The 17,904-nt window shown below is 38.0% G+C and overlaps 1 protein-coding gene across 2 annotated transcripts in view; it reads right to left on the reverse strand.

The window, feature by feature from the left end:
• The window catches only part of kcnn3 (potassium intermediate/small conductance calcium-activated channel, subfamily N, member 3), a 66,816-nt gene that overhangs the window by 18,515 nt on the left and 30,397 nt on the right, over nucleotides 1–17,904 (reverse strand). For both annotated transcript variants that reach the window (XM_081388311.1, XM_081388312.1), the window contains 3 exons: nucleotides 15,407–15,703; nucleotides 6,504–6,625; nucleotides 3,235–3,376 (listed from right to left, as the gene is read on the reverse strand). In XM_081388311.1, the coding sequence (XP_081244437.1) occupies nucleotides 3,235–3,376; nucleotides 6,504–6,625; nucleotides 15,407–15,703 (561 nt within the window). The remainder of the gene's footprint in view (nucleotides 1–3,234; nucleotides 3,377–6,503; nucleotides 6,626–15,406; nucleotides 15,704–17,904) is intronic.

Consider the following 17,904-nt stretch of genomic DNA (forward strand, 5'->3'; position numbering starts at 1 on the left):
TACTGAAATAGACTAGGAAACATTAACAGTGTAGACATCACTGGAGAGACTATGATGATACAAAAAAACAAAAAACAATCACACACACAAAGGTTTACTCCCATTTACACATTACAAACATGTAAACTGAAGATTTCAATGACTACACCGAAGCAGTATCGGTACACAGAGGAAAAAAGACCAAGGTTGTGGGCAGGTTACGGGAAAATGAGGAAATAAACCCATTTAGAGGTAAAGAGGTGGAGTGAGGTAGACAGGGAGAGAGGAAAACAATTTCTGATCAAGAAAAGAGGAACACAATAGTTTAACGCAGAAAGAAAAGATTTCTGGGGAAAAAAACTGTAATGTAAAGTAACGAGAAGAGGAGGGGAAGTGTTAATGAGGTCGGAGAACTACTAATAAGATATGAAATGGAATTAAAAAGTGACTAATGAAAGTGTGTGCGCTTCCTATGACTGTGTATGGGGCATATATGTGTATAGTGTATGTGTGTGTGGAGACACTAATGGAATGTTTTTAAACCCACTTGCAAGACATACGGAAGAGAAACGTACAACCCCAAAATACTCTAGAGCCAGACATAAAAATAAAACGAAAAAGCCCATTTTCAAGAAGCACTTTTGTTTCCCATATTCACCACTTAATAAAACATGATGACCATCCACGGAAAAAAAAACCCCAAGGACATTGTCAAAATGTGTATGTGTGTTTCCATATGGCAGCTTGTATAAAACTATTCCCAGACCAAAACACATAAAAAAAAGAATCTCTTAAAGTGACAAAAGAGTGTCAGAATGATCAATTTTTCTGCAAACATACTCCATTGCAGTTTATATTTCGCCTCTTTCCAGATCTGACAGTTATTGATATCATGAGAAAATAAGAAAAACCACCTGCCCTCAGACCAAAATATATCCCCCGGTTTCACAGACAAGGCTTAAATCTAGTCCCAGACTAAAATGCATGTTTTAACTGTTTTAACTGAAAGCAATTTGCTCTGATATATCTTAAAATATGTCAGTACAATTGTTTTGTCTCAAGATGCACACCAGTAATGTTTTTTTCTAAAACATGTTCATAAAAGCTACTTAAATGTCCTAATTGAACTAAGGCCTAATCCTGGCTTAATCTAAGCCATGTCTGTGAAACCAGACCATTGTGTTAGAGCTCCGGTTTAAAACGCAGAATATTCACTGTTATGATGCGAGAGAAAGGCTAATTCTCAACTATAATAATCATTTATCCTTAAGCTGGTGTTTGAATGAGATAACAGGTTTTTCCAAGACACTATGACCATAATGTCCTCGATTCCACATCTACATTTGCAGACAGGATAGACAGGTGCTTGTTGCATCCCCAAATCCTTGAGCTGCACCAAGCGACTGGCAAACTAAAGCCCTGCCCAAACACTCCTGTTTCCGCAGGGCAGTGGTACAGTCTAACAGAGTTGGCCTTCTATGTTGTCATAGCAACAAGCGCCATAATTCTGCCTATAGAAAGTCATTACAACCACTATCAATAGTAAAAGAAATCACATCCAACACTCTTTCTATAGAGAATCCCTATTCTGTAGCATCTCATCTCTTCAGCAGCTCATATTTTTTTTAAAACCCTGCAAGGAACACAAACGGTTTGAAACATTATACTGTGGGAATATATCAGTATTATCTGGGTCAGTTTATTTATTTATTTTCTTTGGTCAGATCTAATAAATATTCAAAACATAATGCAGTTCACACATACAATGACTTGAATACACCTGTTCTATGATAAGCAGGTTTTTAATTAAAATTCATTTTGGGTAGCATTGAGCCAAAAATGTCAAGATGATACAACTGTCCTGATATCATAATGAAGAAACATTATGACAGAAAAAATCATTATTAAGCAGCTTGGCTATATTTTATAAAAACATTCAAATCAAAAGTCATGTGGTGCAACCAACATGCAGAAATTGTTTTAATATAACAGGAAATTATATCATTGAGGACCCTGCAAACCCACGTGACTGAATGAGTAAAATATCAGATAATTTGACAAACTTTCAGTTCAGTTTTTAAAATTAGATGTCATATGGTGCAACTCCCCGAAAACTGATATTATTGATTGATATTTATAATTTAATAATGATATCTGTTTTTTTTTTAAACTCATAGTGCAACAAAAATAGCTTTTAAGTATTTACTTGATAATTACATCACATGACATTTTAATATCATTAAGTTTAAAATATTCTTAAAAAATCTTTAAAATATTTTTTCCAAAACCACATGAAATTAATAGGAATACAGAGAGAATATTTTTTTAACAACTTAGTGTTTTAAACTAGAGTTTTAAAAGACATTTCATTTACTTTATCATGGACACACTTATTTGTCATTGACACATGCTATGTTATTGTATTGTATAGTGTGTGTGTGTGTGTGTGTGTGTGTGTGTGTGTGTGTGTGTGTGTGTGTGTGTGTGTAATTGAGAGAGAGAGAGAGAGAGAGAGAGAGAGAGAGAGAGAGAGAGAGAGAGAGAGAGAGAGAGAGAGAGAGAGAGAGAGAGAGAGAGAGAGAGAGAGAGAGAGAGAGAGAGAGAGAGAGAGAGAGAGAAATATAAAAAAAAATCCCAAAACTAAAATAAAAAGAACCGTCATGTCAAGTTAACCATACTTCTCCTCTGTAGTCTCTGGTAGGATATTTAGAGACACAGAAACTGACAGCATGTGAACAGGAAGAACAAGTACTCCAAACAGAACAACAGAGAGTAGAATGAAACGAGAGAAAGTGACCTTTACTAACAGATATTTACATCTGCAAACTCAATATCAAAATAAACACACTGCTAAACCATTGCGCTACACCACCTGTCAAGCATTCCTCAAGCACAGAGACATAAAGGCTCGGGATTATACCAAGAAATACCTGGGGTTTACATTAAGCTATCGCCATCATAACATTATCAGGAAGAACAATGGCAGTCCTAAAACAGCCTAAAAGCTGAACAAATGTGCCGTCCCAGAATACACAAGAGGATTCAATCGTCCTAAAAACACTGGATGTTTGTGAGATGGTGCGTCCTGGTGTTTGCTAACAGACATGGCTGATGTGCATGTTTGGATTTCTAGAAATAAGATAACGAGAAGGAAAACATATCTTTAGACTGTCCCCTGCCACTGTGGGTGTGAAATCTCTGTGCTATTTGTGTGTGTGTGTGTGTGTGTGTGTGTGTGTGTGTGTGTGTTTGTACCATAATTCCTGTGAGCAAACACACTCCCTTGCCACAGTAGGTGTGAGGCACCATGTCTCCATATCCAATGGAGAGGAAGGTGATGGAGATGAGCCACATGGCACCCAAAAAATTACTGGTCACATCCTGAGCATCATGGTACCTGAGAGAGAAATAAAGAAGCAGCGGTTCAGTCTGGAAAGATTTGATTTTTGAAAGCTACTTTGAACAAGGTTCTGGCTGTGGAAGGTATGCAATAACTGGATGTGAAATAGGCACAAATATCACATCAAAGTTTTCACATCAAATTATTTCATCCATTTCCATCCCTTAATCTGATCTGCAAAGCACTTTGAAGGAAATTCTAGAAAGTCTAAGTGTTTGCCCAGAGGCCTGTCGAGAAACTTTGAGAAGGTTCTTAAATGTTTGTTATAAATTTGATGCAGCAAAAAAATACAAATAAATCCTCCCTGAGAACATCTCAATAATGGCAAACCAATACAAAAACAAAACCAAACTAAAATAAAAAATAAATAAAACTTAATAAAATAAAACTTAATAAAATAAAAACAACAAAATAAAAAAGAAAACACGTTTGTAGCCCATCTCTCAGTCCTACTTTACGCGTTAAAGGAGAACTCCGGTCAATTTTAACATTGAGCTCATTTTTTTGTACATTTGGAGTGCTGTCAATACAGAGAACAACGACAAAAATCGGTGTTGCCTACACCGAGTTATTCTATTTTTAAAATTTGCACCCTGTTGACTTCAATGGGGCAATGTTTAAACCTTATTTTATTTTAGTTTAGTTACCAATGATCACGCGCGTGAACTCGGCAATCGACTACTTTGGACTTCAACCGAAAAACAGGATGTAAACAGGTATTTGCGCTGGCTTAAATAACATAATTTTTATACATATCTTTTAAATCTACCGCAGTCAGATCCACTTGTGTTCACTCAGAAGGAATCACTCACATTTTCTGTGCACTTGTAATGACACATCAAGGATGTTAAGAGGCTAAAAGCAGGTTTAAATATTGCCCCATTGAAGTCAACAGGGTGCAAATTTTAAAAATAGAATAACTCGGTGTAGGCAACACCGATTTTTGTCGTTGTTCTCTGTATTGACAGCACTCCAAATGTACAATAAAATGAGCTCAATGTTAAAATTGACCGGAGTTCTCCTTTAAGTCAAGGTAACAACATTAAAGGTGCAGTATGTAATACCGACAGTTAGTGGTTGAAATGGGTACTGCCGTCCAAATTCAAAATATTGGAGAGTTGTTTCCAATGCCCCCTCCTCCTCGACACTCACGTGGGTTGCCAGATTAAAGGCCCGTTCACACCAAGAACAATAACTATAAAGATAACTATATTAGCGTCCACACCAGCGGAAAATATCGTTCTGTTTATTCAAAATGCGAGCTTGTCTGCCGCTTTAAATGCTCAAGCTCATTACAGCAGGATGGATTCTGATTGGCTGTCAATGTTTTTATTGTTCATCAGCTGGAAAAAATCATTCTGAAAGTGATTCCAACGATATAGTTTCTCTGTGCTGTTATCGTTATAGGTGTGATGTGAACTTTGCTATTCTTTAATATTGAAAACGATTTTTAGAATTATATCTTTATCGTTATCTTTATAGTAATCGTCTTTGGTGTGAACGGACCTTTAAGGAGACACAACATGAACGAGTACAATTGTAAGTTGATTAGGTAATGTACATGTTTTTTTTTCTTTTCTTTTTATTGTCAAGGCTTTTTAGGTCAGGTCAAATTTGCGATCTCTGTCCCAGTTCATTTGCTGGATTCCATGGCTGCAATACGCTGGGTTTTCCGTCAACTGACAACCGAGGGTGTTAAAATAGGCTACTATTGGGAAAATTGGGAGTGGGCGGAATCCCACAGATCAGAACAAAACAAACATTCCGACACGGAACGCACATTTCAGAGAAGAATAACTGGCTGTAGCATTGTTTTTCAGAGAAACAAGTATTTGAACTTAGCATGTTTCCTGAATCTCTGCAAATATGTTATGGTATTTTATTTAGTACAGTCAAAAAAATTGCATACAGCATCTTTATAAAAAGGAATGACATTTCAGACTATTTTGATGAATACAAATATTTTCCATTTTGAAAAATAAATGCTTTCACAAATTCTCTACAGAGCACTTTGAAAGAGAGAGCAGGCGTATTAAAGACTCCCTGAAGCTCAATATGACACTAACAACACCAAGGTCGTAGGCTACTGTAGGTTTGATTCCAAGGAAACCCAAAAACTGATCAATAAATATGTAAACAATGTGATTTATTTTTTACTAACTTGAACTAATGAGTTGAGCAGAATAAGACCAATAATGTATATTAAGAACATAAATAAAACCAATTTCATGTTGACTGCAACAGAAGAAAATCAAAGCCTTTTTTGTTATTTGTACAGTAGCATCAGTTTCTTTAAGTCCTCTTAAGGCATCATAGCAACTTCCCAAGAATATAGTTTACAAAACAAGTTCATCCAGTCAGGGGGAGGTCTAAAGCCCACTGTGTGCATGCCGGACTGAGTAAGAGCAGCATACAGCCTGCAGGGAGACTCCTCCTCTGGAAAGGGCCTTTAAAATGATGACTTTGAGTGCAGTGCATATAAATAGACCAGATCCCTGTAGGCTCATCTCACAACGACTCTGCCCTGATCACTTGTGGCAGTTCAAATGCGCAAACCGTCACTCATATCGTGCTGCTCGAGCCTACCGCTATCAAAACAATCATCAAACCTCAGGCCCCCAATCCGGGGAACCCTCGATATTTTAAAGCGTATACCCCGAGACTAACACACATCCAGAGTTTGTAACCATGGAAACACGCCTGGCAGAGTCGGAAACACCCACTCATTGGCCTGAGGGCCTAGTTTATCCCGCGACCCTTTTAAGATGCAACATGGGAAATCTGTTGATGTACGTCGCGATTGGTTGCTACCCGGAGTGCATATGTGTCTGGAAAAAGGGGAAAGCTGAAAAAAAGGGGAAGGTTTCAGAAACAAGGGTGTGAATGAAAGTGCTCCTTATCTGTCTCTTTCTCTCTGGTCTCTCTCAGAACAGCAGACGTGTAAAAGCGAGTGTTCGCACACCTCAAGCGGTGTGTTGTCATCCAGGCAGTGCCACTTATTGGTGGGGATTCAGGTGAGTCCTCATTAAGCATTAGAAACTTGACAGCGTCTAGACACAATGGCGCAGTTCCATACACAATGATTAATTTGTTCATTCTTCCTCACGTTCGTTCTCTCTCTCACCTCTCACACACTCTTACGGTCCAGGCAGCGATGATCCACAGGGAGATGCTGAAGACTAGCAGCACCGTGCCTGGGCATATGGTCATCAGGGTCTTCATCACAAACCGTGTGTTAAAGTGCACCTGAAAAGAGAAAAACAACCAGTCGTGTGATTCATTTCAGTCTGGATTTACCAGTTTTAGTTACACAAGCAACAAGTTGCAAGAAGCTTTACCTGATGGATATGAGCAGTTTAGCTTTATATCAAGAATGTGAATTTTTCATTTTAATTAGGTTTTCATATATATATATATATATATATATATATATATATATATATATATATATATATATATATATATATATATATATATATATATATATATATACAGTGTTCGAATTGAGGGGGGGCTGGGGGGGTCCGGGACCCCCCATAAGCATCAAGGGACCCCCCATAAGGCCCCAAAAAATTACCTTGGGGGGTCCCCTGGTTTTTCATTAAAACTACTAGAAACATAATTTATTAGGTAATATATATATATATATATATATATATATATATATATTATCAAAGTATTGCGCTGCCGCTGCATTAGAAAGTAATTCAAATTAGATTTGCGTCTGAAAAGACGCTCAAGTGCGCCACACGCTGTTTTCTGAAGGAATTTACAGACTGTTGAATTTATAAACAGATACATTTTATTTATCGTGCCATTTATACGGCAAAAATAGTTGTTGTTTTTTTTGCGTGTAAATGATACGCACTGCAAACCCCTTGGGTAGGATTAGGGGTGTGGAGTCCGTGTGTATTACACGCCATAAAGTGCGTATCATATGCACGCAAAAACTATTTTTGGAGAATAAATGGTACGAGAAATAAATTTCGTGCTATAAATAAGCACTTTCATGAGAGTCTGGCAGAGTGGATCCTCATTTTCACCTCACGATGACAGTAAGATAATATTAATATTTCTTTCTTTTATGATTGTTTGATAATTTACTGATCTGAATAGAATTTCGACTTTAACGCTTGTCCGGGACACGTGCGTGTGTTTTTTAAGGGACAAGTGAAAGAGAATTGTACTTGCCCAACCGGACAAATGCCCTTATTAAAACAATTTTCAATATAAAAAAAAAATAAAATAAGAAATAACGTACTTGGTTACTAACGTAACCTCAGTTCCCTGAGAGTAAGGAAATAGTATAGAGAGTAAAAATTAGGGAAAGAAATGCCCTTTATAAAGATAAAAAAAAAAATATTCTGATAAGAGTGTTTTCCAACAGTGATGTAATGAAACATTGACAATTTAAGTTTGAAGGGAGTAAAGCCTCTGTTTAGGCTGGAAATGTAATTTTGACAAAAGAAGAACTTTTATTTTAAATAAATCTTAATTTTAAATCAGCCTACTTCAGTGTGATATTTTATCATATTATCATGCTTAACACTGAGAATTTGAATAATTGAAATGTGATGATCAGATGCAGATATCTAAATCAGAGAATATCATATAGGTTCGGGAGGTTGGCGGGTGGATTATTTATTTTTAACAGCAGGTTCGGGGGACTCAAAGTGCACCAGATTAATGAATTTATCTTTAAAATGTACAAAATTTTCTTACCGGGGGGGCATGCCCCCGGACCCCCCTAGAGGCACCGAGCTCAACCCGCAAAAATACTGTGCGAAACACAGTAGGCTATATGATTGTCTACGAAAAATACACATTTAATTATCTTATTAAGATACATGATCGGGATATTACCACCTACGCCTCGTTTTGAGCCAGGAAAAACCCGGATTATTACATATATTTTGGGTGGAAAAAAGTCTTTGTTCATCAATTTTATGATTATTGTATGAGTATTATATGACATAAATAAATGAAAATATGTATATTATTACGTTTTTTTTTTGTTGGGGGGGGGGGACCCCCCAAGAGCTTTGACACAATTCGAACACTGTATATATATATATATATAAATATATATATGCAAAAGCCTCTAAGTGCCATCTGAAATTTTCTTCTAGGATGATCATTTTTATCAAGCTTGTATATTTAAGTTCAGCAAATTCACTTAAATGGCAATGAAAATTACCTATTAAATGTCATTTAAGTGAAATTACTGAACTTAAATATACGAGCTTGATAAAAATGATCATTCTAGAAGAAAATTTCAGGTGGTACTTAGAGGCTTTTGCATCTGAACTCTTCATATATATATATATATATATATATATATATATATATATATATATATATATATATATATATATATATATATATATATATATATATATATATATACAGTACCGGTCAAAAGTTTTTTGTACTAAGTACTATTTTAATGTTTTTGAAAGAAGTCTCTTATGTTCATCAAGCCTGCATTTATTTGATCAAAAACACAGTAATATTGTGATGTCAAAGCAGAATTTTCAGCATCATTACTCCAGTCTTTAGTGTCACCTGATCCTTCATAAATCATTTTAATGCTGATTTGATACTCAGTTATTTTGATGTATTTGATAAACAGTTGCTGCCTAATATTTTTTTGGAACCTGTGATACTTTTTTCAGGATTCATTGGTGAATAAAAAGTTAAAAAGAACAACATTTATTCAAAATAGAAATATTTTCTAACAATAGAAATCTTTACTATCCTTGCTGGATTAAATTAAAATTTCTAAAAAAAAAAAAAAAAAAAACATTACTGACCCCAAAACCTTTGAACGGTAGTGTATATTATTACAAAGGATTTCTATTTTAAAAAAAAATGCTGTTTATTATTGTTTATTCATCAAAGAATCCTGAAAAAAGTATTACTGGTTATAAAAAAAAAACATTAAGCAGCACAACTGTTTCCAACATTAATAATAAATCAGCATATTAGAATGATTTCTGAAGGATCATGTGACACTGAATATTGTAGTAATAGCTAATTTTTTGTAAATATTATATATAATATTTTTTTTTTAAATTAGCCATTACTCCAATATTCATAAAATGAATATATATATATATATTAAGATCTACATACATATTTGATATTGATCAAACTAAACAGTAAAACTTAACAGTTTATATTTCAATATAGTTTCTATATAATAAATGCAAATAAATGCAAAGATACATCTTTTACACAGATTTCTTTCCAAATAGATATATTCTTGCATTGTATTTAATGTCTTTATATGCATTTTCTCTCAAAAACTAGCTGCTGTGGTGATGAGATGGGTCCCAATAGTCCCTGTGGTGGTCTTTTTCAAATTAAGAGCATCAAAAGATCATGTTTGACCTTATATTTTTCCCACCGGTTGCACTAGGAAGTTAAAACAGCTGTTTTAGATCAAAGGTTGTTCAGTGTCTTTGTTCAAAAGTAAAGACTGTGACCTGAAATATCATAATTTATGTGAAATACTGGGTGTCCTGACTGAAATTTAACAGAAGCCCTTCAATGTTTTCATTTTCAGCGCAGACTGATTCTAATGCAGCTCTTAGAGATCTCTGAGCTAAGTTGGGCCACACGATCATTAATGATAAAACAGCACATGAGAGGAAAGATAATTTGCATTTACATCTCTTTGAAACAAGAGCTTCTCTCAAAGGACAAAGTGATTACCCTCTCCAATCAGCCATTCAAATTAAAGTACATCAGGACTCTTTTCACCTGTTTTGGATTATTTCAATGGCACCGAAAGGACAAAACTCAAACTTTGAACTATCAAACACTTGACAGCCACGGCAGTCATTTTTCAACCTCTCTTAAGCACAAAGCTGAAGAGATACACAATATTCAGAGACATCAATCAGCCATCTAAAGGAGAGCAGAGATAAACCTGCTTGAAAAACACACAGCCATCAATCATAAAATCCATTACAGCAGAATATTCATCAGTCACATCAACTGACACCGAGCTGTGATGCTGCATCCTAACAATGCAAAAACAATTAGATTAAGCTCCTGTCCAACACTGACCTTCAAAATAAGGTTCGTCTTAATGCTAGTTCACTCTGACCCAACAAATCCCAACACACACACCAAATAGCAAGTGGGTTTCGTTGGATCCAGGGGAGTAAATGTAGCAACACTACTAGCATTACTTTTAGTAAAATGCATTACAGTATAGCTTAGCTGTTATAATAATGTAGCTTTTTCAGTAACAAGCCACTTTTTTCCAATAAGTACAGCATAGAATAACAATGTCATATTGTCACATTTTATGTCACATTGTGTTGTACACTAAGCATTACGGTTTGATTCGTTTTAGTGAATCAGTTCAATCATAAGATGCATGTAAATCATCCGGTTTCCAAAAGAAACTATTCCCAGATTTAAGTCTCTCTTGTGCCGAAGGGCATTTGCAGCCGTTTTGCCTTTTTTATAATAAAATATTTAGTTAAATGCTGCTGTTTGTATATTTTCAACTAATTTATATTGTTGTTTATTTAGGGCAAATTAACCTGTAAATTTAGCTTGTAATCAAGATTCAGTTAAAACCCCCTATTGCTTTTGAGAATTTTTTTCAGATAAAATTAAGATTGATTGAATAATAATAATAATAATAATAATATATATATATATATATATATATATATATATATATATATATATATATATATATATAGTTCTTTATATATATATAAATATATAAAGGTGTGTGTCACCTTAAAGGGATAGTTAACCCAAAAAAAAATTCTGTCATAAAAGCTAAATAAAAAGAAAAAAAAAAGATACATTTAAATATCTAAAACTATCCCTTTAAGTAGCTTCAATGTTGTCAGTTACTTCATTAATAATTTTTCTTATGGGTCTTGAAACCCTGCAGAAGTTCTGCAAAAGGATGCTTGGAGGTAAAAAAAAAAAAAAAAAAGTTTAAAGAAAAATAATGTAGAAAAGACAGTTCTGTATTTCTTCACATTTATACAGCTAACCATTCTCGTATGGTGGGTAGTCAACTTGATAGAAAATAAAGATTTTCAAGATAACATTTAATACAAAATTATAATATTCATATTTACAGTACAAATGGGTCTGTATACATAGCAGCCTTTTTAGGAAAGGGGTCCCTAGTAAAGGGATCATTATATTTGAAAGTCCATGGAACTGAAAAGTTTGAAACTCTTTGTTTATCTGACCATTAGACTGTAGTGTAACTAGTTTTCATTTTTAGTAGCTTGTAGCAGTTTTAAAGTAGCTTCCCCAAAACTGGCTGGATCAGTGTGTTAACCATGTTGCTGTTTTGTGGGTAAGTGTGAACCAGCCTATAAATGTAGAATCTTTAAACTGTCAGTAAAGCTGAAAGGTTCATCTTTCTCAAGAGACTGAACAAACCACATAAATCCACACAAAACCTCTTTCCTCTAGCGCAGAAAACCACAGGCCTCAATGCTCATGACTGTCCACATAAAAGGGAACTAAAACACAATAGGGGTTCAATCTTCAGCTGGCTGGCAGGAGCCGCCACTGGCATGTCATGTGACCTGTCAGTGCCGGCAGGAGCCGCCACTGGCATTTCACGTGACCTGTCAGTGGCTGGTTGGCATACAGTCTGATTCTGGCATATCACGTGACCTGTCAGTGGCTGGTTGGCGTCTGCCAGTCTGATTCTGGCATTTTACGTGACCTGTCAGTGGCTGGTTGGCATACAGTCTGATTCTGGCATTTCACGTGACCTGTCAGTGGCTGGTTGGCGTCTGCCAGTCTGATTCTGGCATTTCACGTGACCTGTCAGTGGCTGGTTGGCGTTTGCCAGTCTGATTCTGGCATTTCACGTGACCTGTCAGTGGCTGGTTGGCATCTGCCAGTCTGATTCTGGCATTTCACGTGACCTGTCAGTGGCTGGTTGGCGTTTGCCAGTCTGATTCTGGCATTTCACGTGACCTGTCAGTGGCTGGTTGGCGTCTGCCAGTCTGATTCTGGCATTTCACGTGACCTGTCAGTGGCTGGTTGGCGTCTGCCAGTCTGATTCTGGATTTTCACGTGACCTGTCAGTGGCTGGTTGGCGTCTGCCAGTCTGATTCTGGCATTTCACGTGACCTGTCAGTGGCTGGTTGGCGTCTGCCAGTCTGATTCTGGATTTTCACGTGACCTGTCAGTGGCTGGTTGGCGTCTGCCAGTCTGATTCTGGCATTTCACGTGACCTGTCAGTGGCTGGTTGGCGTCTGCCAGTCTGATTCTGGCATTTCACGTGACCTGTCAGTGGCTGGTTGGCGTCTGCCAGTCTGATTCTGGCATTTCACGTGACCTGTCAGTGGCTGGTTGGCGTCTGCCAGTCTGATTCTGGATTTTCAAGTGACCTGTCAGTGGCTGGTTGGCGTCTGCCAGTCTGATTTTGGCATTTCACGTGACCTGTCAGTGGCTGGTTGGCGTCTGCCAGTCTGAATCTGGCATTTCACGTGACCTGTCAGTGGCTGGTTGGCGTCTGCCAGTCTGATTCTGGCATTTCACGTGACCTGTCAGTGGCTGGTTGGCATACAGTCTGATTCTGGCATTTCACGTGACCTGTCAGTGGCTGGTTGGCGTCTGCCAGTCTGATTCTGGCATTTCACGTGACCTGTCAGTGGCTGGTTGGCGTTTGCCAGTCTGATTCTGGCATTTCACGTGACCTGTCAGTGGCTGGTTGGCGTCTGCCAGTCTGATTCTGGCATTTCACGTGACCTGTCAGTGGCTGGTTGGCATCTGCCAGTCTGATTCTGGAATTTCACGTGACCTGTCAGTGGCTGGTTGACATACAGTCTGATTCTGGCATTTCACGTGACCTGTCAGTGGCTGGTTGGCGTCTGCCAGTCTGATTCTGGCATTTCACGTGACCTGTCAGTGGCTGGTTGGCGTCTGCCAGTCTGATTCTGGCATTTCACGTGACCTGTCAGTGGCTGGTTGGCGTCTGCCAGTCTGATTCTGGATTTTCACGTGACCTGTCAGTGGCTGGTTGGCGTCTGCCAGTCTGATTCTGGCATTTCACGTGACCTGTCAGTGGCTGGTTGGCGTCTGCCAGTCTGAATCTGGCATTTCACGTGACCTGTCAGTGGCTGGTTGGCATCTGCCAGTCTGAATCTGGCATTTCACGTGACATGTCAGTGGCTGGTTGGTGTCTGCCAGTCTGATTCTGGCATTTCACGTGACCATAAAAAGAAAACAATGTATTTCCTTACAGCGAGAGTGTCAGACAACGCGTTATACACGCAGTTCAGCGCGGCTGACTGGATTGAGCGCCCAGCAAAGCGTCAGTAAGCAACCAGTCTGATCACGTCCATTTTAACTGGTTTAATTGGGATAAAATTCTCTAAAACATAACTAATACTAAATAATAGATGCATGAGATTCCATTCATAAAAAGGAAACAATGTATTTCCTTGCAGCGAGAGTGTCAGACAACGCGTTATACACGCAGTTCAGCCGCGGCTGACTGGATTGAGCATCCGGTAAAGCGTCAGTAAGCAACCAGTCTGATCACATCCATTTTAACTGGTTTAATTGGGATAAAATTCCATAAAACATCACTAATTCTAAATTATAGATGCACGAGATTCCATTCATAAAAAGAAAACAATGTATTTCCTTACAGCGAGAGTGTCAGACAACGCGTTATACACGCAGTTCAGCCGCGGCTGACTGGATTGAGCATCCGGTAAAGCGTCAGTAAGCAACCAGTCTGATCACATCCATTTTAACTGGTTTAATTGGGATAAAATTCCATAAAACATCACTAATTCTAAATTATAGATGCACGAGATTCCATTCATAAAAAGAAAACAATGTATTTCCTTACAGCGAGAGTGTCAGACAACGCGTTATACACGCAGTTCAGCCGCGGCTGACTGGATTGAGCATCCGGTAAAGCGTCAGTAAGCAACCAGTCTGATCACGTCCATTTTAACTGGTTTAATTGGGATAAAATGTTCTAAAACATCACTAATACTAAATTATAGATGCACGAGATTCCATTCATAAAAAGAAAACAATGTATTTCCTTACAGCGAGAGTGTCAGACAACGCGTTATACACGCAGTTCAGCCGCGGCTGACTGGATTGAGCATCCGGTAAAGCGTCAATAAGCAACCAGTCTGATCACGTCCATTTTAACTGGTTTAATTGGGATAAAATTCTCTAAAACATTACTTATACTAAATAATAGATGAATGAGATTCCATTCATAAAAATAAAACAATGTATTACCTTACAGCGAGAGTTTCAGACAACGCGTTATACACGCAGTTCAGCTGACTGGACTGAGCGTCAGTAAGCAACCAGTCTGAATTCTCTAAAATGCCAATCATGCAAAAGAACATAATCATATCAACAGATGCATAATACACGAGCTAGAGAGGGAGGAACATACAAAACAGATAAACTGGCAAAAATCAATGGTTTCTGAAACTTGCAAAAGGCAGACTGCCAGACAATAGCCAACCACTGGCAGGTCACGTGATATACCAGAATCACGGTCACGTGACATGCCAGTGGCGGCTCCTGCCAGCCATCTGAAGATTGAACCCCCACTCCTAAAACATAAAGAGGATGTATTTATTGAATCTGGGCGCAAGAGGGGAATTGAAGATAGACAGTAAGTGAAAAACCTGACCAGTTGATGAGGTTTGGACTAGTTGGTCTATAATACCTGAAGAAAGCTAGCTGTTAGCATTCTCATTCATCTCAATGGCAGTTGCTTGGAAAGTGTAGAACCCTCCAGAAGTATGTGATTTCATGCTTTTAAGAGACCTTCGAACAGGAATCAGGCGATGTGTTACTTGCAAATATATTATTTAGTCAGAATTCACTGCTATCAACCAACAGAGGCTACTGGAACCATTCTAACTAGCCAAAAGAACGTAAACAACAAGAAAAGGAAAACCACACTCAGAATCAAATGCTGCACATTTAATTAACACCCTAAATTCTCAGTTTTTAATCATTGGGTTGACCTCTGACCTTGTTGAGTGCCCCTATGCTGCGGGAGGAGGCGTCGGTGAAGAGCTTGCTATGTAGCAGCATGACTCTGGCGATGAGGTAGAGTCTAAGGAACATGGGTACAGACAGCACCATGTCTAGATCTGCCTCCGCCTGCGAGGGAGCGTAGGAGAAGGCCAGCCGTGCCCGCCACATAAACTTGAAGTCCCCCGGCACCGGGTGAACCGCCGAAACGATCAGCTCCAGAGCGATGAGCAGCACTCTCTCCATGGTCATGGCGATCCGCCAGTCGTCCGCACCATTGTCAATGACAAAGAGCTGAAGGGGAAAAGTCAGAATGGGAATGTTAAACAATGCAAATTGAGCAGAGTTTCCCGGCAAAGTTTCAATTTGCTTAATGGATATCAAATTTATATTAAAATGTAAAGAAGTGCCCAATGGAACACAGCAGCCACTAGCTGTGACAGTGATATAACACAAAGAAATAAAACCAAACCCCCATAAAAACTATATATATATATATATATATAATGTTTATACAATTTTACACAAGAATAAAAAATAAAAATACAGATAGAAAAATAAAATAAAATAAAATAAAATCCAGAATCGTGCTAAAATCCAAAAATGGAACTTCTAATACATTTTTCATTTGAGATATGGCTATGTGTAATATATGTTGAAGAAAATAGTAAAGTACTGTTACGGATGTGTGTTTTTTTGTGTTCTTTTATATTATGCATTTGTTCTTGTTTTGAATTTGTTTTGTCTGTGTGTCTGTGTGTCTGTGTGTGTGTGTGTGTGTGTGTGTGTGTGTGTGTGTGTGTGTGTGTGTGTGTGTGTGTGTGTGTGTGTGTGTGTGTGTGTGTGTGTGTGTGTGTGTGTGTGTGTGTGTGTGTGTGTGTGTGTTGTTTGTCCTGAGTAGCATCCTTTAACCAGCTGATTGATGGCTCTGCCAGTCTTCATTGGATTGGATGGCACTGATTGCGGCAGGTTTAAAACAATCTCTTCCGCTCTTCAACGAGCTGCTGCGACTTCGAGCCGGTCACACTTCTCCTGTCTCCCCACCAACAATGTTATTGTTTTATGACTGTTATATATTTTAAGAAGTGTTGGTGTCCTTTGTAACATTCGCTCTGTTTTGATAGTGTATTTAGGTTAATCAATTGGATTTTTCTTTGATCTCTAGAGGGAAGATATTTTGTCTTTTATTCATATTGACTTTTTGTTTGTTATTTTGGGCCGTGGGTCACCCTGAAGTTTATGCACCAAATGGTCATTCTTATGTTTCTCTGAAGCTTTCAATTTTATTTTTTATTTTTTTCAACATCTTAATAAAACATTTATCGTATAGCTGTTTTTTTCGTATGTGAATTTATTTTCTTTTTTTCTTAGTCTGAGCACTGGGCGGGGAGTCATGTTTAATTTTCCTGCTTTTTCTTTTTATTTATCGTGACTTAATCCTAGGTCGTAATAGTACACATAAATCATAATGTGAATTTGCTAAAAAAAAAAGAAATTCCAGAGGAAACTCATGGCTCAAAAATGCAAATTCTCTTCTGGATTTTAGAGCAAAACAAAACAAAAAAAATATATTATTTATAACTAAATAACTTGGCTTAATATCTAGACATAGGGCCCTATCTTGCACCCAGCGCAATTGTCTTTGCACACCGACGCATGTATCATTCCTATTTTGCACCCGGCGCACAGTGGACTTTTCCTTCGACAGACGCACGTCGGTAAATTAGGGAATGAACTTGCGCTCCCGGGGGCGGTTCAGCGAAAAGAGGAGGCGTGTTCCGGCGCAAACGTTCCCTGGTGCTATTTTGCAGTTCCAGAAAACAGTTCCACCACAGACCAAGAAAAACCTAGTCTAAAGTCAGTGGCGCGTTATTTAGATGCTATCTTAAGGGCGCATGCTTGGCCATAATGAAGCGTGTGCACAACGCGCATACACTTTGCTTCTCTCATTTACACACAGACGCAGCAGTTGCCATTTTTGCAAATCATACATAATTACAAGGAAAAATATTCCACATGAGGGAAATCATTGTGGTGAAAATGTGAAAAAATAGGCATAAATCTAGCTTACACATTTACCAAAAGTATTATAAGCCTGTTTAACTGAAGCTAATTTGGGTGGGTTTCTCCCATCCCCATACAATGTCACTTCTCTGTCTTTTACTCTTTGACGAGAATGTTGCTCTCCTCGGCTGTGAACCACTCCTGGCGCGCGCCTGGCAAATCCGCCGTTATAATAGCAATCCGCCATGGAACAAGCGCGCCTGCTTTTAAAGGGAATGTGAGATGACGCTCTGATTGGTTTATTTCACGTTACGCCCAAACCACACCTCTGAGTAATGTAGCTACTTCAGACCAACCCATTTTAGATTTGCATCGGGCGCAAGAGTCATTTATCCCGCCGGTATAATAGCAACAGCACCCGAGATCCGCCCACAAAGTTACTTGCGTTTCGCGCTTGATACTTGCGTTTCAGATCGTTAAAATAGGGCCCA

Source organism: Scardinius erythrophthalmus, assembly GCF_964197995.2.
Source record: "Scardinius erythrophthalmus genome assembly, chromosome: 16".
NCBI classification, from domain to species: domain Eukaryota; kingdom Metazoa; phylum Chordata; class Actinopteri; order Cypriniformes; family Leuciscidae; genus Scardinius; species Scardinius erythrophthalmus.